At 37.1% G+C, this 23,897-nt stretch overlaps 1 protein-coding gene across 7 annotated transcripts in view; it reads right to left on the bottom strand.

The window, feature by feature from the left end:
• The window catches only part of Paqr3 (progestin and adipoQ receptor family member 3), a 54,579-nt gene extending 30,688 nt beyond the window's left edge, over positions 1-23,891 (bottom strand). For 2 of the 7 annotated variants that reach the window (XR_781061.3, XR_781062.3), the window contains exons 1-7: positions 23,644-23,891; positions 20,437-20,599; positions 15,799-15,954; positions 12,453-12,650; positions 9,912-10,002; positions 6,876-7,024; positions 4,202-4,321 (exon numbers count right to left, since the gene is read on the bottom strand). Coding sequence is in view for 4 of the 7 variants with exons in the window: in XM_033758012.1 (XP_033613903.1) it covers positions 6,882-7,024; positions 9,912-10,002; positions 12,453-12,650; positions 15,799-15,954; positions 20,437-20,599; positions 23,644-23,828 (936 nt within the window). In the remaining 3 variants the exon portion in view is untranslated. Of the gene's footprint in view, positions 1-3,815; positions 4,322-6,219; positions 7,025-9,911; positions 10,003-12,452; positions 12,651-15,798; positions 15,955-20,436; positions 20,600-23,643 lie in introns of those variants that run through there. The other 5 variants (XR_004514986.1, XM_033758012.1, XM_010628436.2 and 2 more) reach the window with 4 other exon arrangements.
• Positions 23,892-23,897: the final 6 nt, after the last annotated feature.

Genomic DNA, 23,897 nt, shown 5'->3' with positions numbered 1-23,897 from the left:
TTTTTTTTTGACCACAAATCCTAATTAGAAACTTGAGATTTTATAGCCATTTAATGATAGTAATCACATACATGGATTAATGTGAACACAGTATCTAAGCTTGCTGTGTAGAGTCTTATGTTAAATTATAATTAACTGTCTTTTGCTCTCAGCTTAACATTTGGAAGTTTCTGGAACTGTAGAAGGTATTTACAAAAAAGGGTGGAAAGTTTTCAACTCATACTTCTTCATTGCTATATTTTAAATTAATTCTTTGCAACCAATTAATGTATTTTATGAGCAATCTTAGTAGAATCCGTTAATCATAGTATTCCAGTAGGATAAGTTATTTGTCTGTTTTCAGTGCTGAGCTTGGAAGGAAGCAAAGTATATATAACTTTTGTTAGTCTCTTTTATCTTTCCTATATGCTAACTCAGAAATTTGTGGGTAGGGAAGAAATCTGTGAATCACAATGTAGCAGAGGCCAGTGACCAAGCAGTACATTATTACTCACAGTTGTGCTTTTAGAGCTGGACTGTACCAGTTGTCCTTGTGCCAAAGGCGAATATTATGTTTGCACCTTTTTTTTTTTCCTTCCTGATTCTCAGGTTAATACTGCTAATGCATATGTTGAGGTAGATGTTCTTTAAAAAGAGATTCAAGTGACACTTTCTTTTACAAGTGAAGAGTAAATTCATAAACTACAGTAGGTTTGTATCAAACAAGTTTTTAAAATGGAAACCTGTTGGTTAATGTGTACACAATATGCTTCTTTGACTATTACGATCCTTGGTCTCTGCTAGACCTCACAAGTTTGTCATTTAGAAGGGTAGCAGATGAACGAATGTGGTCTCCTTGGGGGTATAAACCCAAGAAATTCCTAGTTTTACTTGCTTTTCAATACACTGAATAATTTTAAATAATTCAGACTGGTAAGTATAGGACCCTTTGGCTTACAGTGCTGGGTAAATTCTAGGGAAACAACTCTGCCACAGTTTAAAATATTCACTTTCGTCTTTTGAGATTACTGCTCAGAGGAAAGATCTTAGATTGTTCAATAGGATAGAAATGGGAAAATTCCTTTGTTTTGAGGCATTTCCCCAGAGTGGAGATTTATACTTTCCATTTTCATTCACCGCTTCCCCCACCATGGCCAAAATATCACAGCTGATGGCTGTGATTTCCTTAGAAGCTCCCTAGACAAGCGACAGCATTTAACATAGTACCTGGCACACTGCACTCAGCAAAAGTTTGCCTCTATCAGGGGACTGTTTTTTTCCTATTTGGGTGTGCCCTGTGCCTAAGGGTATATGGTAGTCCCAACTATAAACCTGTTATACTTGAACATCACTAAGGGAAGTAACATGAAGCTAACAAATATCTGAGGCCAAAGTTGTTTCCTAACAGCTTTAATAGTGCTTGATTTTGAATCATCTTTTAAAAAGTGGACCATTTGCTTAACTATTCTAATATCACCTCAATAAAATGTTAGTATTAAAAAGATCAGCTTTGCGCAACTGAGTACATTATGCATTAAGACAAATATTTTTTGGTATATATCATAGGTGGAGAAGGATGAAAATGTAACTCATTAGAATATTTACTCAGAATTGCAACCCTCTGCTGTCCCTGGTTATGTGTCTGTGGGGCATAGTTATATCATCTGGACTTGCAGATAGATGAATCTTTGGATAAACCCTGTGTATCATCTGTTAGCAGGTGACTGTTCTCATTGTGCTGGTGGAAGAGACTAAGATGGACCCAGTCTTCTGTGCTGGTGTTATCAGGCAGAGCAATTCTCTTACTATGGGTAGACGGCTGGATTTTTTTGTTTTTAGATTTTGGTACTTCACATAAGCAATGTTAGAAGGTACAAGTATATGAATAGCACTAGTTCTGAGGAGTTTGGGTACATTTGTCTTAACATACGTAGAATGTGACTTTTTTCCCTTTTGGCAAAACTAGTCTTACCCTTTTAGGTCCAATTATTGACAGTCTACTGTGAGAATGAGATGACATATCTACTGTGAGAATAACACAAATGATAGTTTATTTGAAAACTTTTATACTCAGTGGTGTTTTCTCTATTAAGATTAAAATATATACACACACACATCACATCGCTCTACTGTAGAGTTAATGTGAATTTTTTAAAAAAGGAATTGCAACTACAATCATATCTAAAAGAACATTTACTCATAGTGAGGGTTTACAAAAGCCACTAAAAAAAGAAAAGTAGATAATGAGAAATGCAGAGTCATCATTTTGGGGTTATTTTTGTTTTAAAACTTTTAGTGCTACTGTTGAAAGGGAATTTTTATTACTGTTCTCATTTTGTGATTGCAAAGTCATCTAATAGCAATATAGAAGCTACTTTTTAATTGCTGGCAAACAGCTTTAAGTGCACTTTCTTTGATTATACTTCCTTTTTTTGGTTAAACTTGAATTTCTGAAGCCTTTTATGTACCACTAAGCAAATAATTTTACTTTTAAATAAACTAGATTTACATCTTTATTATATTTCTAATTGTTGTAAAATGTACTTGCTAAAGTATCTTCAGTATTAGAATATATCTGGGAAACTGTTATGAGATAGTCAGTTGCTTTTCCCCCAAATCTAATTAAGCACTAATTTTATTACTCTGTCTTTACATTGCTTATTCTTGAATTCTGTCCCTGATTCACTGTTTTGTTTGAAATTTAAAGTTATTTTCTTACTGTATTTATCATACTTGTTTTAATAATCTGCTTTCTTTAAATGCAATAAATCCCCAATGGATTGCCTATTCTTTATAATCAGTGACTTTGGAGTGTTTCATTATTTGTCTTATTAAAGTTTTGGATATAAACTTCTATTTAGTTCTTTCATTTGTATCAGACATTAAGCATGTGCCAGCTAGTGGATTACAAAATAAGTTGGATTCCTGTTGTTAAGGAGCTTATAGTTTAGGATTTAAGAAAGAAAACCCATTTTGACCTGAATTTTTTTACAGTCAGAACACTTAGTAGAACAGTTAATCACAACTGTTAGGATATAGTGATAGGCAAAACGATCTCAAAGTGCCTTTTAAATAACTTGTTGGGCATAGTTTTTGTATTATTTGTAATTTAAATTTAAAACTCTAAAAGAATGTTAACATATACAGCTGTTAAAATTTTTTTGGTTAAGTAAGTCCTTGACTGTGTCAGAAAAGACACAATTGGCACATTGAGAGAAAACCCCATTTATTGGATTGATGGATGAAGTGTGGTGTCAAGTTGCCTTATCATCATCTTACAATGTATCTTTCCACAAATGAGTCTAGATTGGTGGGCTTGTGACAGTTTCTCAGCCACAAGAAATGTTCATCTTATTTGTTATGAATGGGCTTTTTCTTTTTTGCAGTAACATTTACCTAAAGTTACTTGAAAAACATGGGGCCTTGTATCTTTTTAGTGAATAGTACAAAGCAGCGAAATGTGAAATAACTAGGAGAGTTATATAAAAGAACAATTTGCAATGCATCATTGCTAAAATTCAGTTAAACACATTAGAGAAAAATATATGTTGAATGTTTTCAATAATTTTTTTGAAGGAAGCCCAACTTAAACACTGTATGTAGCATGTAGAGTATTCTCATATTATAATCCCAGCACTCGGGAGGCTGAGGCAGGAGGATCGCTGTGAGTTTGAGACCAGCCTGAGCTACATAGTTGAGTGCCAGGTCAGTCTCACTACATAGTGAGACCCTGTCTCAAAAAAAAACAAAAACAAAACAAAACAAAAAAAAAGTATTCTCATATTGAAGGCATAAGCTTTTGAAATTTTATTTGTTGCATACTTTAAAAAGCTCAGTCTGCTGGCAGAAATCAGATTATATGACACTAGGTAGTAGAGCAGTTCAAGGCCAGTTCAAGTGGCTGTTCATTTTTACTATTGAGGATATAGGGACTTCATAAGAAGGTCTAATGCTAATTCTCCCTTAGGAAAAGAAAACCTTTAAAAGTAATTTAGCTCTGGATCATTATCCCATTACCCTGCAGAAGTGTGGTACAGAGCATCTACACTCCTTTTCAGTATAAACACAGTGACTGAGCTGATTCTTCCCCTCTGTAGGGGCAGAATTACTACAAATGATTTGGGGTGGATATGGACCTAGTCATCACAACAAGTGGTAGTTCGGGAGTGCTGGCTTGCCCCTTGACATTTAATACAGGGCAAAGTATATCTGTAATAGGTACCTGCCAAATGTAGAGTTGTACACCTCTCTGCCAGTCAATCACAATCTTCCAATTGGTTACTCTGTCCAGGAGTGATGCTGTAAGATGTGACTGATATTCCCTGATTCTTCATTCCTGATTCTAAAATATGATTTTTAAAGCTGTTATGTACTGTAAAGAATGACAAACAGCACTTCATACGCTTAGTAAACTCAGTTTATTTATATAATACGTATTTTGTCATGCAGCTTACTGAATTGCACTCAGTGTAATAAAAAGACAAGCACTATCTTGTTATTCAAAAATGGCTTCATGTACCTAAAAAGAATTGTTTAACCCTAAAAATTGCAACCATTTAAAACAGCCATAGATAATTAAAAAATGTAAAGTCTGTAGATAAAGACTTTATTTATAGATATGTAAAATTAAAACTATAGTCTTTTTTAGTACTGTAGCTGGGTAGTATACTTTTAATCTTATTTTAATAACTTGATAATATACATTATTACAAGGCTCAGATTTGTAGGCAACTTTAAACATTCTTTAATGTTAATAATGTCTTCAAAATGTTACCAGTAGTGCTGTGCACACAGTAGGTGTTAAGATAAAAGCTGACAAACAGAAGTGTTTAGAGTTGAGGGCAATCCACAGTCATTTTCATTCCTTACTTTATAATAATACATCATTGTGAAGATAAAAATGAAAGAAGGTGGCTTTCTTATAATATTTAACATTTTCATAAAACATTGAAATGTTTATGTAGAATAATTCTGCCTAGAGTTAGAGCTATATGCTTTCCTTTTAAATTCAAAGAAATAATTTTAAAAGACTGTATGCTCTTTTTACACATTAACTCAGGTGGCAAGGTATTACATATATACTGTGACAAAAAACAAACAGGAATTTAAAAAATTGAAACAAAAGTAAAACTCAAGACTTTTTTCTTTCCATTTTGAAAAGACTTTAAAAATGGTTCCAAACCTAAAGTTACTTGCCCCTCATTTCAACTTGATATATTAATTACGTACTTAGTGTATTTTGTTTGGCCAAAATGACAGTGTCTATTTAAAAGCAATGTCATGTAAGCCAGTAAAGGTCTTTTAGGGAAATATGTCCCACTGTCCCACCAAAATGTTCTAACATTTAACATACGTATTGAATTTGTGGCCTTATGAGATACAGTACCCATTTTCAAAGTAGCATTCCATGATCACAAAGGGTATGCCAGACCAAACTCTTACTGAACCTACTAAAAGGGGTTATTTTCTAACAGCCTCCAGGAAATGCCAGTATGGGGAATTTATATCCCCAAAACATATAATGGAAAGAAACACATTTTACAGATGTATAAACTGAGGCACATTAAAGTTATTTTCCTAATACTGGATGCACAAAAGGCATTTCTGGAATAAGCGTCAACATCCATCAGCATTTCTTCTGAGAGTTAATGCTACTGTTCAGAAAATAGAATGGCAAACAGAACAACCTGTCAACTAATTAAGAAACTTTGGTATATTCCAATAACATAAAGTTAGGAAGGTCTGCCTTAAGGGATTTTATTTATGCACATGAAAAAAACAAAACATTTGACTACGTATGATAGGGCAGTACCATGTATTTTATAAATATGAACAATAAAGGGCAAGTTTAATGCTTTGGGTCCAAACTTCAGTATTTATGAATACTCTTAAGTTCTTAGTGTAATGCTAATACATCCATAAACAGAAACCCAGAGCAATGGTGAGGAATCTCATCAAATGGGGCATCCGCATGAGTTTGTTCTAAGGCTTCAGGGTCAAGAAAGGGCCATCGAGATTCTATGGCCGTAAGAGTAGCACCCATGTAGCTGGAAATCCCCATCATCATGAATTGCAGCTTTAGAAAGGTGAAAGCTCTTTTGGAATTCTACATCAAAATCTTCTGCAATTCACTCTTAAGAACTCAGTTATTACATGGAATCAAATAATAAATAGAACTAAAAGGCTTAGGTGGCTTTTGGTTGTTGGACTACAGAATTTGTCATTTTGTTATGTCCTTAGTTTTCAATGTGACTATTATCAGATAAATAACAATGCGTGTTCTGTTCCCAACACCTCTCTCAAAGGAGAAGTTTGAAGTCTCTGTTCTGGTAAGCTAAATCCAGTAGTTCTAAGGAGAGCAGAATCTTTAGCTAAAGGAAATAATATCTTTACTGCCAGTTTCTCACAAAATATGTAAAGGCTGTGATTATTCAAAAATCACTATCTTAGCTTGTATTAAGTGTAGGATGAAACAACGCTCACCTTTCTAGGCACTTAAAATTTGACTATTTAATGAAAATACCTTCTATTAAAGCAATCAGGATGACTCCATTTCCAATGGAGATGAGCCCTAAGAAAATTAAGTCAGTGTTAAGTAAAATGAATTCTATTTTCCATGCTTGTTTCACATTCAATGTTGCTATTCAGATGTCCTTATGATATGATTGCCAACTAATCTTCACTTTCTGTACAAGCAGCAAATTAGTAGTTTTTAAGGTCTGTAAAGCAGTTATTACTACAGATTTCCAAGTATATTTTTCCACTTTTATAAAGCAGTACCTATGATACACTAAACAAGAGGAAACAGCAAAAACTAATGGGAAGCTTAGAAACAGTGGGGTATATAACTCCCCATCATATATTGCTTAACAACTGAATTCATCAGGTTGCCATACCTGAATTCACAAACGTGAAACATAGTCAGGACAAGGTTTGCTATGTCTGTACTGCATGACATACACTGTTGACTGATGCCACCAATACAACATCACTACTGCAAGGATGTGCCATATTTGGTGGCTTGACCCGAGGTAGTTTAGTTGTCCTGTAAGGGAAAGCAGAAAAAAATTAATTTTGATTGCACTATTTTGCTATTAAAAGACAATATTTCTACTGCTGGCCTTGGGAATATGGTTTAGCAGCAAAAAAACTGTGGGAGTCTCAGTCAGTTCCTAGAGACTCACTGAAAATTCAGACTGAAATTTTTTTTGTTTAAAAGGATGAACTCATTTGAGTCTAATTTTAAGGTTTTATTCATTAGGTACACAGGTGGATTTCGGGAATGCTATTCCATGTGTGTGCTCAAAATCTAACTTGTTTAATTTTAGGAATCTGACCTTTTGCCTTCCATGTCTTACATCAGGTGGAATAGGAAAAAAATAATTACATGACAGAGGCAAAAGAAACTAGTGTTAGAAATGAGTGATTTAGTCTGAATCTTTGAGAAGCAGGTGCACTGTTGTGTTTAGGTATCGATCTGCCAGGAGTACTTTTTTGTTTTATACTGATGTTCAAGAAGAAAAAGCTCAGACCTGAATTTTACACCCTCTGACTAATGGAATAAATTGCAAAATTCTGCAATTACTAATGGGCTACTTAACTAAGGCCAATTAGTTTATATACAACTTCAGAAAACAATTGTTTCTCTTTGTGGTTGGTTGTATGTTAAATTCCAAGGAGATCAGGTAATTAACATGTTGGAAGCATCTTAATTTTTCTCAGTAACCAACAAATACAGAGGTGTTAAATTAAGTGTAAACTTTTTCTTACTCTTGGTGCTTCTATGGTAGTGCAATGTAAACTTTTTTAACTTCCTGTCTTTTTTTTTTCTTACCAAGAATAATGCTTAGTACAGAACAGAGATTTTAAACTAATAAATCCTCATGGTCTTTTTTTTTTTCCTCTTTCTCTTTTTTTTTGGTGCCATGGCCGCCTTTGACTCCCAGTGAAAACTATAAAACCATACAGACGATTATAAAGAAAATGGATTGTTTTATAATACAAGTATGAGAGATTTATTTAGTTCTATCCATGTAAACCTTGGAGATCCTTGGGACCATTGGACACTACTGTGGTGTTTATGTATTTTAAAAGATTTTTACGTTAGCTGGATTTATTTTAATAGGATTAATTTTTAATTTACCAGTACTCCACTGTCTGTATGGCTCACATTTCTCTAATATATGGGCGAAGGCACTTACCCCTGAACATGTGAGGCTATCACTTTCAACCGGAAAGACTTCAGTTTTTATGGTCTCCACATCATAACACTCTCAGGTACCCAACTCAGCCCCACAGCCACATGGAATACACTCTCATGTCAAGCTCATTTTGGAAGAAAGCTGGGTTACTTAACATTTGAACTTTATAGGTGTCTTATAGTAGACAATTCTTAGCCTTTCATCGGAATATTTTAAGGCCTAAAAAAACTATGGCCATAATCACATAGTGTATTTTCAGGTTCAATTTTCTACTTGTCTGAGATGAAGAATCAAAATTCTTTAAAGAATTGCTAATAAAGTGATACAAAAAATGTATTTTCCCAGAAAACTATGAGGAAAACTCTGGCCCTGCCTGGCAAACGGGTGCTTTTTAATACAAGGACATGTCCTGAATTGTAATGTGTATATACTCAGGTTCCATATTCCCTTTCTTATTTAAAGCTCAGTGGTGAAAATCTAGCAGGGAGGAATGCTTAAAGATCCATTCTCCTTTCCCCACACTCCAGGCGTGGTGTAATCCCATCACTAATCCCTGTGCAAGTGATCCATAACCCAGGAAGCAGGGGGGACGAGTCTGCAGCTTGGATTTAAACTGTTCCCTTTCGGTCCTGCAAATTGAAAGATCCCTTTTTATGTACTTACTGTTATTTTTGAGTCAAAATAAAGCTTTCTTGGATCTCTGTAATTCTGCCCCTTACTAAGCTACATTTTACACTTAAAGACCAAATTGAAGGACATCAATGTAATAGTAATTGGTAACACTGAATGTTCACTACCTGCTAGGAACTATACTGTTTTATGTATTAGCTCCATGTTTCAGATGAGGAATTTATACTTAGATGCCCCCACAAAGTTTCATGTGCTCATAGGTGGGGCTTTTAAAAGGTGACTGGATCATGGGGGCTCGTAGCTGACTTGCTGTTAGCAGGTGGGGTCTGACTGGAGGGGGTGGATGAATGGGGGTGTGGCCTTCCTCAGCTCCTCTCTTCACTCGCTCTGCTTCCTGTATGCCAAGAGGTGAGCAGTTTCCCTCTGCCTAGACATGCCCACACCACTCTGCCTGGAATCAGCTCACCATTTAAGGACTGACATTTCTAAACATGAGCCAAAATAAACCTCTTCTCCTTTAAATTGCGGGCTCCAGGCCCAGCAATGATGAAACTGACTGAGACACATAGTAGATGGAGCGGAGAGGGTTTAAGGAACTTAGCTCATGCAGCTTACTACTCACTACTCATCCCAGGTGGACTGACTCTGGATCTACCACGTCAAATGAAGCAAATACATGTTGTGTACAAAGAATGTTCACTCTAACCGGCTGTCCTTTTCACTATTTTTCATCAGAAATTTTATCCTTTGTACTGAAGGGGACAGAAATCTATCCTCTTTAGTAACTAGTTTGTGAATATCTTGGGAATGAGAAGACTCAATTTTTTTCTTGGCTGCAGTGCAGGAAGCAGAAGGGAAACTGCAGATAAGAGAGGGAACTACTGTTTCATGATACCCCTTCTCTTCCACTGAGAGGATGAAAGGAAAAGTTTGTGAAAGTCCTTTAAAAGCTAAAGTTTTAGATAATATTTGACAATAGGAGAATCATTCTATAATCAAATATACTGAAAAAAAACAAATCTAAGTTTTGATTCTCTGAGGGATTTACTTCAAGCATACATTTTGGAATAAAATTACAAAACCACTGTAAGACATACTCACCTGGAAAGTACCGTTCTGGAACTTTGGAAATGTAGAATAGGAAAGCAAGAAGAGCAATCACATACATCACAATTACACGAGGTGCAAAATCCTAAAAGCAAAACACAGATATATATAAAACAGGTTTTCCTACTGTTACTGAATTCCCAATTTATTATGAGTATAATGGTGGAGTTAAAAATTGTTAAATGTGGATAGACTTCAGTAACCCAAGCTTTGCTCTCATTTCCTAAGAATGGAACACAGGAGCTAGAAATTTAGCACTGTGGAGGGTCCTAAAGGTATTCAACTCCTCCACAGTATAGGTAGGGTAGAATGCATATCGGAACAACTACCACAGAAGCAAGCAAAGAGATTAAACACAGAGGACTTGACTTATGGCCAAGAAAGACTTAAACATTTCTGCTCAAGACAGAATTTCTCTCCAGTACCCAAGACAGATGGTCTTCTTGAGCCCTATTATATGCAGCTCTCCATCTTACTGCTAATGCTCTGCTAGTGAAGTTTTTCTGTGTCCTGAGAAAATCAGCCAGTTATAATTTAAATGTACTGTTTCTAATTCTGGCCATAAACCTAATTTACCAAGGCTTCATTTAAGAAACAAAAACAATTATTTTTCTTACCTCTTCACATATATGAGAATAATCATAGCTCTCTTTAAATCCTATATTCCTCAGATTAATCAACTTCAGATTTCTCAAACATTCTAGAACAGTGGTGATGAACCTAGGCACATTGTGCTGTTTTGAGACAAAAGATGTTAATGTATGAGGTTTTTTTTTCCCCCCTAAACTAAAACCTCAGTATTGTTTTAATTGCAATGTTGACACTTGGTGATAAATACATGGGTTTTGGGTTGCAGTTTGGGCACTCGTCTCTAAAAGGTTCACCATCACTGGTCTAGAATATAACTTCGCTCACCTCTCTGCATTAATCCAGAAAAAACTTTTCATCTTTGACGACAGCCTCTCCTATTTTGAAAAATCACAAATTAGAAAACTTCTCTGAAGTTTCCCTTTGCTTCCTCATTAGAATCTGTGCTTGTATCAGAATTTCATCTTTGAGAACCACTGTTTTCCTGTGCCATATTTCTATTTTAAGATTTTTTGAACACAGAAATAGCCTATTTTTTTCTAAATTTCTCTATATCTACTGACTTAAACAGATTTTGTCCTTTTGTCATTACAGGCTTAAAAAGGATATATTCGCCATACTCAAAATTTTAATCACCTTTATGTCAACAACCAGTTATTCACTTCTGGTCAGAATTAAATTTAAGGTTTCAGGGTCCCATTCTGTTTACTTTACTTATACTCAGGGAATCAAAATTGCCAAAAAGGGATGCTTTCCCAGACAGCAGAAATCACTTACCTCCTTCATCACCACCATCTCACCTTTCTCTCAATTTTCTAATCTTATGAAGAAAACACCCCCTTTGTTCTCAAATGAGCCAGATTGTATAACCCAGCCCACCATGATGGAATGACCTTTGTTATCATTGGCATACATGGTCTTTTCACCATGCTGTTGCCAACTTCATGCAGGTGAATGTGAGCCTACTAATAGTCTCTCCTCTTTTAATACCTGATTCTTTTGGAATAAAACCTGCTTTTTAAATCGTGCAGTTCAGACAAGAGTCCCAGGGCAAGCAATAATAAGTTTAGGTGATTTCTGCTCTTTGGAAAAAATGTAGCTGATTTCTGCCAGCTTTCTTAGCATATTTACTTATGTTAAAAACAGAGGTAAGGGGAAAAAATGAGAATCAAGACTTGTCATGTAGAGGTACAAGACCCCAACAATAAATGTAACTGTACTGTATCCCTAAAATGTACCAATAAACTCAATTAAAGCTGAAAAAAAAATTTTCAAATTTACTCTCTAGCACACTTTTATGAGGATCTCTAAAAATGTATTTCTAATTCTCTTCTCACAAATACTGGGTTCCTAGTGCACATCAACTGTTCTCCCATAACACCTGACTTTAATAGTTCTGTGTTTCTCAGTTACAGCTTTTAGTAGGCTGAATATGCTTCCCTGGCCCCACCTTCCAGTATGATAATATTTCCAAATCTTTATCACAAGTCTCAAGTTGTTGTTTAATTCCAGACCCCTTGCCTACTTTTACATCCTATACTGGATTTACTTCAAACTCAATAGGTCCTATAAAAAAATCCTTTTCAACTCCCCATGCTCCCCGTCACCCCATACTCCTAGTTCTATATTTTGGTTATATCCACTGGCATTTTCACTGACCTAGCAGACCAAATTAGAAACTTTAAAGTTCTCCTTCACAGGTAAAGACTTAAGTACTTAACTATTATATTATTAGAGAATTAATGTTTTATTTCACAGAAAGAAATTCAGAAAGAAGCAGTAGTTGACACTTTACCTTTACTTTTGAAAGGTATGTTTATTATATAGCTGTGAACATTATGGTGTTAATATACAATGAAAAATATGTCCTCATAGGACACAAGCCCATCCAGTTGGCCTGGTTAAAGTGGTTATACCACTTTCCCTGAGATAAACACACTCCCCTACCTGTACAATAGGAGCACCAATTCCTCCATTGAGCCAAACCCAGTGAAGAGTAGGGATCACTCCATAGCCCGAAACAGAACAAAAGATGATGGAACGGAGCCTCTGCCATTGCTGTGTGAGGTAACTGGGATGGATCTGTGCAAAGAACACTGCAAGGATCATAGCAAGCACTGTGATCAAGTACACCTGCCTCCAATACTAAAGGAAAGGGAAGGAAAGAAAATTTTAACTCGGCTATTAACTACAAAAGAAAGAAGAGAGTAATTTTGATTTCTACATTAAACATTCAAGACTACTCAGTATTTTACTTCCAAGCAGGATTATTTACCTTGCTTAAAAATGCACATTTCATACAACTTAAAAGTTTCTTAAGATGAAAAGCCAAATTCCAAATTGAGCTGGTAAAAGACCACATTTATTCCCATACAAGCATATCCTGTATCCCGAGTATTTCTGGTATGACAGGCATCCTGTAGACACAAAGCAGACTTACCCGCATGGTAAGCAGGTGGATAAAAGCATGAGATCCCTATGTGCTGTAACTAAGTTACAATGTTGTGGAACCACTGAAAAGGAGAGCAATCAACTTTCCTGAGAGTAGCTAGAAATGCTTCACAGAGGAGATAACATCTAAGCTAGGTCTAGAGGATTCCAGAAGACTGTGTGGCAAGGAGATTTTGAGGAAAAGGATGAGCAAATGCAGCGGGGAAGTATGGAGAAGGGAAGGTGAATAGCAGGTGAGGTCAGACTAAAGAAGCTGGCTCTGAAGAATGGCAGGGACCTTTAAGAATGGTGTGATGCAGGGGGCCGGGGACTTAGCTCAGTGGTGCCGCTGCCACCTGCCTCACAAGCGCAAGGTCCAGAGTTCAATCCCTGGCACCAAAAAAAAAAAAAAAAAAAAGAATGGGGGGATGCAGCCATTTTTCAGACTGAGTTATTAGAAAGATAACTCTCATCAGTATAGAGAACAATAGAGAACAGGTAAGAGGAAGCCAGCTAGAAAAAATTGGAATAGCTAATTCAAAGAGAAAATGGAGGCTTGGATTCTGTTGCAGAATATAACTGTGAGCATCAGATACAGAAAGCTGTTTTTGGTTTCTTTTTTTGGGGGTGGTACCGGGGATTGAACTCGGGTCCTTGCGCTTGCAAGGTGGGCCACCGAATCGCTGAGCTAAATCCCCGGCCCCCATAGAAGGCTGTTTTTGAAATAAGCTAGTTTTAATGGCTGACTGGATGTGAGCAAGGGCTGGAGAGAAAGGTTCGACTTTTTAGCCTCAAAGCCATGTAAACACTTTCTGTTAATAAAGGAAATGAGCAAAGATGACCAGGTTATTTGGGGAGGGGGTGTGTGTAACGGGAAGAGGCCAAGGAGTACGATAGACTATTCACTTTAAAACATTAACTTTAAAGGGCACCTCAATGAGCAGTTTAAAAGCTGGCCTGCAAGCTTAAAAGTCACCATCATATTAGGGCAAGGGTTCATAAACTGGGCTCTAAGGACTTGTGTGGAACTATTCACTCCCTGAAATGTATGTTAGGTGGTTTGTTTGCTGTGCACCCAAACATACATGCACCAGAACAAGGCCCCATGGCCTGCTGTCTCAGTTTGCAAGGTAAAGAGGCCACTGAAGCAACTGCATATATTGAAATGATTAGAAACCAGAGAGAAGCGATTTTTCCTTTTATGATTATGGACCATTTTAGCTTCAGGAGTTTCCTTTTTTCTTTCTAGTTTTTCTTGTAAGTGTCTTACTTTGGTGTTTAGAAAGAGGTAAACTGAAAATAGTTTCAGCAACTTATAGACTAGGACAAGTAAACATTTAAAATACTGTATGACTGCCCTTACAAGCTCTGAGTTATCAGTATGTTGCCTATACTTTTTTAAAAAATGCAGTTTAGCCAGGGATTTAGTTCAGTGGTGCCACCACCTGCCTCATAATCTCAAGGACCCGAGTTCGATCCCCAGTACCCCCCCAATGTAGTTTCATGCAAAGAATATGTTATAGAAGCTTGGCAGATAAGAAGAGTTTACTAAAATCAAATCAATTTACAAAAAAGTTAATCACTTATGTAAAAGTAATTAGGCCTAAAAATAAATAGCTCATGCTTAAATGGATGTAATTAGTAATGATCATGTATTCAAATCTAGTTTCTGACTTTTCCTCTAGTTTCGGATACCAGATATGTGTACAGTTTTCTGTGTCACTGTGTAGAGACAATGGTCATGTTTAAAAATCTGACAAGGTCAGAAGAGTCCTGTGCTGTAGCCAATCTTCCCAAGAAGCATGGCTTAATGAATACCTGCTGTACAGGAGTAGGGAGGCTTAGGCAGGACAGGCTCCACTCTTTGTGGAAAAGAAAAGTAGGTAGGTATACTGCTTCTGAGGGAGAAATAAATTCTTGGCTTTGAAAACGAAGTAACTAAAAGGACAAAAGGAAAAAAAAAATCAAAGACTATGACAGGAAAGCAGGAGGAAAAAAGAGTAGGGTCTTTCTGAATGGGAGAGCTTGGGATGTACTGAGTCCAGAGGAAGATTTAGTTGCCTTCTGGCTGGACATGAGGTGATGAGTTAGGGATTTTTATTCCATAAGGTTTGGTTGGCTGGTCACATGTCATGTTGCCTACTCACAGTGTGACATGCTGCTTTCCTCAAGGCAAACACCTTAGCAAAAAACAACCCAGAGATGATCCAGAACTTAGGACAGATACACTTGTTAGGCTTGGTCCCAAATATAAGACTGAGGAAAGGAGAACGTATTTTGTACAGAAGAATATGGGTCAATGAATGCACAGACACGCTCCCCGCCCCTTTTTTTTTTTTGCTGAGAGAGAAGGATAAGAAAGAAAATGGAAAGGAGTAGTGAACTTCACAATTTTATCAAATGGTAACTTTAATTCTATATACACAAAAATGAATATATGTAATGTGCATTATCTGAGGTCCACACACCACATGGATTTAGTAGAAACACTAATAATTCAATGTCTACATTGAGTTTTGTAAATAACTATTTTCAATGAAAAAAATTAGTAAAATAAATACAAAACTGATAACAGATTTTAGAAATCACAAGGGCCATTTGAAAAACTAGGTTTATGCATATACATGACTCTTATGTTTCTGTTAGCTAATTATGTACTTATTCAGAAATTCAATGGAACCACTGCAAAAATCCCAACACCTATATGAAAGGTACAATGTGAAGTATTTTGGGCTGGGGGAGGGAATAGCTCAGGGGTAGAGCACTTGCCCAGTATGGGAGAGGCTCTGGGTTTAATCTCTGTACCACAAAGAGAAAGAGAGAAGATGAGAATGAATGAGGTGAAATGTTTTCAGTTACTTACATTATTACAATAAAAGGCATAAAACACTCCTGAGACATAGCAGCCCAGTATTCCAACAGAAATTCCTGCATAATCTAATGCCATCCATCTTCGACAGGTTTTTTCTGACCGATGGCAAGAAAAAAGATGATAGCCCACAGAACAAAGCATACAGACCTATGGGAAATAAAAACAAATCTTAACAAGGTGAAACAAAGAAATTATAGCAATTCCGGCATGACTGATGTCCCCCCCATTCAATCTATTGCTGAGGTAGCCAGTGATGAGAACTGTTGTGTCCTTCCAGATATTTTCAGCATGTAAGTCAACGTCTATAATATAGGTCAGCAGGGCCGGGGATGTAGCTCAGTGGTGCTGCGCCTGTCTGGCAGGTGCCAAGGTCCTGAGTTCAATCCCCAGTATGGGGGGTGAAGGGGGAAGTCAGCAAACACATTTAAACATTAATCAAATGGTCTCATACTATACATTCGGTTCCTCAATTTGCTTTCTTCACCTAGGACTTTTTCATGTACATATGAGATATATGCTAGAATTTGCTTTTAAGTTGTAAGATAAACATGGTTTTATTTTCTCCATGAAAATATTAATCAAGACTGACTTTATATGGCTGCCACATTGAAGAGCAAACTAAACTGAGCCAATCACTTGTTCTGACCATTGAAAAGGCTTGTATGGCAGATTCCCTTCAGCCAGTAACTACCTGCTGTGTGTCCTGCATTGCAGGATACAAAGATGAAATCTCTACTCAGAGACCTCTGAGAAACAAGTGAACAAAAAGTGCTGTAAGAAGTCCTAGAGATGGTCAGTGCAAAGCATAATTAGAAAATCGAGGAGGGAGGATACATGCTGGGAGTATATGTGGAAGGCTAGGGGTGACAGTGTGGGAAGGAAAGAGCATCACAGAAGGGCTGTCACCTGAGATGGCTTTGAAAGTTCAGCTAGCATTCATTAGGGACAGAAAAATGGTGTGTACAGGTTTACGGGGGATGGGTGGGTAGGGAAGTGTCTACAAAGAAAAGCAGCACAATAAAAAATACAGAATAATTAAAGAATGTCATGTGTCTTTCTTCATACATATCTCATACATCAAAAGGTTTTAACTTCAGTTTTAATGGCCAGGTATGATAGTACTGAAGATTTTAAGGTACCCTTCTAAAGATGTAGACTAGACAGGCTGAGGTGAAAGGTTACAGAAATGGCCCTGTGGAGCAAGGACAAGAGCTATAGTAAGCCAGTGACAAAGGAGGTGGAGAGCTGGGTGTGGTGGCGCACACCTGTAATTCCAGCACGTGGGAGGCTGAGGCACTGAGGATCGCTGTGAGTTGGAGACCAGCCTGGGCTACGTGGTGAGTTCCAGACCAGTCTCAACTACATAGTGAGACCCTGTCTCAAAAAACAAAAACAAACAAACAAACAAACAAAAACAAACAAAAAAAAAGGAGGTGGAGAAATGGGGCAGTAAACAATATGAAGTAGACTCAACTGATTAATATTTTGTAAGCAACTGCTAAATGGAAATCGAGCTATTTTACATTTTGTTCATTAAACAAGCCTAACCAGTTTCCACATACTTAACATCAATATTTAACGGCAGTGTACTTAGTCATACTTCTATTTCTTCATCTATCTTAAATCGTTATTGGTCAGCGGCTCTTTGGCTACTAGGCTAAAAATCAGAATATACTGGTCCCATTAGACAAACTTCTAAGAAGACTGATTGTTATCTTAGTTTATCCCTGGGCTTAAATGCCATAAATCTGGAGAGTACATGGTGTACATTCCAACAGGGAAAGAAAGATCTCACTGTCACAGGATTCAATGATACAGGATCCAGTCATGAAATAGCAAGCAGACGTTGTCTAGCTTGAAGCAGACACGTAGATGATCAAGTATGTATGCAGGTGTGAGGTAGTCAAGCACGTGCAAGTGTTTCGATGAATTTCAACCCAAAAGTCAGTTGTGGTTACCTCTGGGAAGCAGAATTTCAATTGACTTTTACTTTCTTCCATAAATTTTTGTTTGCTTGGATGTCTCCATGAGTATATAGTTAACAATAAGAAATAATAATAAAGCTCATTTCATTATGAAAAGGAAAGTAAAAAAGGAGAGAGAAAAACAATGACATCAACAGGAAGGGAAAATAATGTTAATAGACAATCCTATGCTCTTAATAAGTTAACCTATATTTACTATGCCACATTTAGAAAAAAGTGTGTTATTGCTATAGTTTCTTAAATAAAGTCTTGTGAGTTGTTATATTGGAGTTTCTTCCTATGGAGTAAGTTACTCTGCCAAGGTAGGCAGGTAACTACAGTACTGGATCCCACATCTAAGCTCACTGGCACAGCAGAGTACTTCCTGACCTGGCCTCCGCCTATCTTTCTGTTCTCCCAGGATTCACCATAAAGACTCATGCTTGCAGGTCCAGAATGTGCTATTTCTTTCTACTTAAAGAAATTAGAATTCTTGAAGAATTTCTTTCTCTTTTCTTCTGGCCACTTGTTTTTTCTGCTAGTGTCTTGCCTCACTCCCTCTTCTGCTCGCCTACATGGATGACTTGATCTTCGTGACATGCTAGTTCTGTTTAGCACTACATTATTGCTGATTAGGCTCTGGCCTGAAAATATGTAGGAGGTAATCAGTAACTATTTATTGAACTGAACTGTGTATTAACAGAACTCTACTCTTCTCTAAAATAAATAACCTGTGAAAAGGTTCAAAGCCCCAACTCACAGTCTATTATTCAGATTATACTCTACTAACTTGGTTGGGAAGAAAGTATTAGCACATAGAATGGGCAGGAGAAAAAAATGTCTTGTCTCTTAAAAATTAAATGTAAACTAATATTTACACATTTATGGTTTACCAGGCTACCTGCTGCCCTAAGAATTTGGAAAACTTGGGTAAAGTAGTTATAGTTTCATAACAGTAAAAAGAAAAGTGTTTTTTTTTTAATTTTCTGGTACTGGAGTTTGAACCCAATACCTTGCACTTGCCAGACAGGTATGGTGCCACTGAGCTACGTCCCCATTCCAAAAATGGTCTTAAGTAGGGAAAATGTGTTCATTCGTCCACAGCAAGTTGTACAGCATGTAAGAGAAAGAGCCTGACTGTAGCAGTTAAGAGAATAGGATCCTAATGTTTGCCTGAATAGTCCTGCAGAGGTCACTTTAACACTTTGGGCCTGTTTCGTCCTGCGCAGTTATAATAACTACATAACCCTTTTAATTTTACAATACATTCTTAGTCCAAAGTGGAAATTAATATGTATTCTCTGAACTAGTATCATCTGTGGTAGGTGGTAAAAGGAAAAGGACAGGCCTAAATGTAGAAGGAAAAAAAAAAAAAAAGGAGAATCTCCAAGTAGATGGTATCTACATAACTCAGTAGAGTACAAACCAGTTTTTACTTGTTAATGATTATTAAGAATGTCTTATTAGACAAGAGGACTGCAAGTTCATGTTCTGCCTGGGAACCTCTGGGTTCAATCCTCAGTAATATACACACAGAGAAAAGAGTATCTTAGTCTGTATTAACATATATCTAAAAATTTTACTATAAAGGAATGGATTTATTTCCCTTATAAAACTGGAGATAGATTCTAAGAGATCTTTTGGTTCTAATCAGCACAAAAAGTAAAGCTCAGAAAGAGGTTTAAAAAGTATTACAATTTTTTTTCCTAATAACACAAGATATTGTGTATTTTCCTCAAATAAATTTAAATTTTATTCCAGAAACGAATTAGAAAGAAAGATGGAAATATTTTTGACGTGTTCCTTTAGGCGCAAAGTTTTAATTTGAATAAAATTATGGAGGTCTGAAATTTCATGATGCTATGAAAACATTCTCTGTATGGTTGATTTACAGGTTCACCCCTGGACTAAGCAACAGCAGTGTGACTGCAGGGAATAAGGGTCTGAATGTGAGGAGGAAAGGGACGGTAACTTTTCCTTTTTATGTTTGTCTGTACTCCTTGTATCAAAAAAAATTTTTAAAAAGATGTCAACAGGACTATGTATTTGTTTTCTGCTTTAAAATATTCTATTTGAAAGACTACTAAATGAAACTTTTAAAAGTGTTTTTACTGGTCCTTGAAAAAAATCCAAATGCCAATGGAACTAATCAAAGGTGGAAAGGAATAGAAACTAAAAAGTATATGAAACTATAAAAGGGCGAAAGGAAATTAACATTAAAACAATACAGCTAAAGATCCATACCAGTAAAACAAGATCTAAAATAAAGGTAGTATGGAAATAACACATGCAAAAAATCACAGATATAAATAGGAAAAAGATAAGAAATCTTGAAAAACGGGTTTTAGATAGACACCAGTGATCTACTTAAAAGATCAAAGAACGAGTACAGACATTCTCAGCCAAGTTTTAATCTTAGAGTAGAGATGTCTAAAAAGATAAGAGGAAATAATTTTAGTATTAACTTCAAATATATTCTAATAACAATATCCAAATATCTGTAAACATTTTTTAGTTGCTTATGTTATGAAAGCAAATGAGCTAATAAACAGAACATGTCAGTTCTGGGGGTCTTTGAAGGGGTGGGTCTGAACTTAAGCCATCTGTCATTGCCTGCCTGACAAAAGTTCTCTTTCCCAGTAATGGAATTTGTGAAACAACTCACCTGGAAGCAGAAGAGACATATAGAACAAATTACAAAATCTTCTCTGGACGCACTTGCCGAAGGTAATACAGATGTCATGTCATATATTCCCAGAGTGAAGAAGAGAAAGAAACCCAGCAAATGACTCCAGATGTTTACCGTCTCATTAGATAAAATAAACAAGCTGGAAAGTAAACAAATACACAACTCAGATTCACACTGTTTCACTTATGGTTAGCATTCAAAGGTTAGGGACAAATTTGGGAAGTTACCCAACACTTGTTCCTTTAAAGATTTAACTCTATCTGTGCCACTCTGTGTCATAACATTTAATTTAATTATTCTTTAAATTTTTGCCACATCTTCACCAATTCTGGACTTCAGAGCTTTTTCTGTGCTGAATTTTATTATATATTTTCTTCCTTCTATTTAATTAGTGACATATAAATTCCACCACATCCTCTGCATATTAACTCCTCGACCATCTTTAGAGCACCATTTTTCTAAGCAGTGTCTGTTTTAGATTATTTACTAAATGTCTATAGAAATGATTGTTTAGGTAAAAACTGGATCATAGCCATAATACTGTTAATAACAGGTATCTGAAAAGCTGCTCAGTGCAGTTAGGCATAATACTCACTAACAGATACACAGTTAAATAGACGTAAGAGAATTGGAATCAATACCATTTGATCCACTGAAAAAGTTCTTTAAGATAGGAATGCTGGAACAACTTCGCTGTGGACATTCTGAAATCAAACTAGCTTCCCCGTAGCATGAGTTTATCTTCTTTAGAAACAGTGGGCTACTTTTAATATGGGTTGTATTTTTTTTAAATGCCCGGACTACTAAGTGGTTTCAGCAGCACAGGATGGTGAAGGACTACACTATCTCCACTAGACATTAAGAGGCTATGTCTCCTCGCCACATGGGCCCCAAAGTAGTTCTGCAATCATGAGCAAGTCAAATACCCTTTCTGGGCTTCATGTTCTTCATCTGTAAAATAAAGGACTGGATCAGATGCTGCTACAACTTCCAGCTACTTTCTTAATTTTGTGAAATGATTTTCAGATGTGGAGTGCTCATCTGATTTACAGGGAGGTGATGTCATAACTAAAGATTAAAATACTCTTGCCTTTGTCTAGCAAAATCTAACTGTTTTGCTTAAAGTAATGCATAATTCAGCTGAATTTGCAGCAGTCACAGTGGTTCTCACTTTTGTTTATCAAGTGATAAACACAGCAAGGTCTCCAGCCATCAAATGATCAAGAATAAAGTTAATCTTGTGTCATGGAACTAAAAGTTTATTTTGTACAATATCAAATATAAGAGCTACTTATAATGGGGAGGGTGCAGGATGTTCTAAAAAAATCTAAATACAGGATTGTTTTTGATAATAGTATTATCCCCTGCCTATTGCCTTAGAACTTTTCATTTGTGAAACCCATTATAAACTGATTAACTGAATACAATCTACCTGTTTTTTTTCAACTATTAAAATAGTGGGGAAACTATGAGAATATATAAAATTTCCCCTTGGGTCAAAAATTCTGGCTTGAACACTCGTGAAAGCTGAAAGAAAAGAGGGCAAAGGCTGAACCTGGAAAAGATCAAGCTGGCAGGAAGAGCACTTGGAAATTATTCCCAGTAGAAGATCTACTCTTTTGCTTCAAGTTAGACACTCCATACTCTGTTCAGCCTGGAAATTAATAATCATCTTCATTACCACCATTGGTTCAAAATCATTGATAACTGCAACCGTTTATTGAGGGCTTATTAGGTACCAGACCCTGTGTAGTATTGTACATACAGAATCTCATCGGATAGTATCCCTTGAACCAAATATTGTAATTACCTTCATTTTTACGAGAAGAAAATAAGACCCAAAGAGGTTGACTTTTGCACAAGATGGCACAGCAATTAAGTGGCAGAGGTGAATATTCAAGTCTTTTTGACTCAAGAACTCAAGATGTAATACTTCATTGTTCATTTCTCACTCCATGTGATTTAGAACGTGGGGGTCTGCAGCTAGATGGGTATAAAGCATGTAAAGCAATTCATTGCCTGAGCTATCCGTGTGAACTCCACACTTCCACTGATTTCTTCACAGAAATCACTGAAAGCTCTGATTTCTTGTGCAATTACTCATGCACAGGAGGCACTGAAGAGTGATGTAGTGATTGGGATTCAGACTGTGAAGTCCTGTTGGCCGACCATTCAAGCCACAAGCATGCATGGTGACGTTGTCTTGTGATTGCATGTCACAAAGCAGGACAAAAGGAAATAAGGATGGGAAAAGACCATGCTGCAAAGAAAATCAAGAATCAGGCATGTGGATGCTACCTGACCGGTTCGACACCTACATTCTAAGAGTGGGATTTGCTACTATAGTGACCCATAGCTAACCATCTGTGTCTTAATTCTACCGAAGTGGGTTCTGTATTTTAGTACACACAATGAGTTTTGGCAGAAAGCCATTTTAAAACCCAGAACAGCAATTTTTCAGATTTTTTAAAACACAGGCTTTCGAAAAAAAAAAACCTGGTTTTAAAAAATTGCAAACAAAAAATAAATTTCTTTTCTTAGAGATCTTATAAGGAGCCATAGCGGATGCTGGGTGCTCCGTTACAGTTCTCTTGGCTACAGCGTTTTTTCCTACACAGCATTTTCCACAATGGCCATTATGTAATGGGTACCTAATGTTTGTCACTCAGGCCAAACTGTAGCACTTTCAAGAGAACAAGGGCCACGTCTGCTCTTTACCGCAGGATCTGGTACCGTACTTAGTGCTCAGCAGAGGCTCTATAAAGATCTGCTAAATGAATGAATGAGGGCTTTCTAAATATATATGTAAGGCAGAGTGAACTGTTTCATTTAGCCAGCCCAAAGCACCAGAATTCCCATAGGGCTGCTCTAATCACACACAAAGCTTAGGTGTGCACAGGGCAAGTAATGATCAAACACTTGTCAGTGGGGTCGATTCCAACATGTATCCCCAAAGGGCACCTAAGGAAGAAAGGATGTAAAAGCCCTTTGTAAGCATCGAAGCCCACAGGAGAGTTGGCAATTAGGATCACTGTTACTATCACGATCGTGCCGCGGATCAAGCACCCCGAGGGGAGACAGGAGTGAAAATATGGGGCGGCTAGAGAAAGATGGGCGCGGGGAGAAGCAGAGACAGCGGGGGACCAAGGCAGAAGGGCGCCAGGCAGAGCGGCTGGATCGTACCTTTTGATGCACAGCCTGGAGGGCAGGTAGGCCCGGTAGCCGTCGGTGATGTACGGGTTGTCCTTGAGGGACACGGGGATCTGCTCGTAGGTGTAGAGGCGGATGCCGCGGGGCACCAGGACCGGCCAGTACTGATAGCTGCCCAGTTCGATGTAGTGCGCGCTCTTCAGCAGCTTCTGATGCATCCTTCCCGCCCCCGCGGCTCCCGGCCTGGAGCCCGCTCAGACCCCGCCTCCCCGGGGAGGGGGCTTCGC

The sequence above is a fragment of the Fukomys damarensis genome, unplaced genomic scaffold (assembly GCF_012274545.1).
Source record: "Fukomys damarensis isolate Sample0158 unplaced genomic scaffold, DMR_v1.0_HiC HiC_scaffold_32, whole genome shotgun sequence".
Taxonomy (NCBI): Eukaryota; Metazoa; Chordata; class Mammalia; order Rodentia; family Bathyergidae; genus Fukomys; species Fukomys damarensis.
This window is presented reverse-complemented; position numbering and strand designations above follow the sequence as displayed.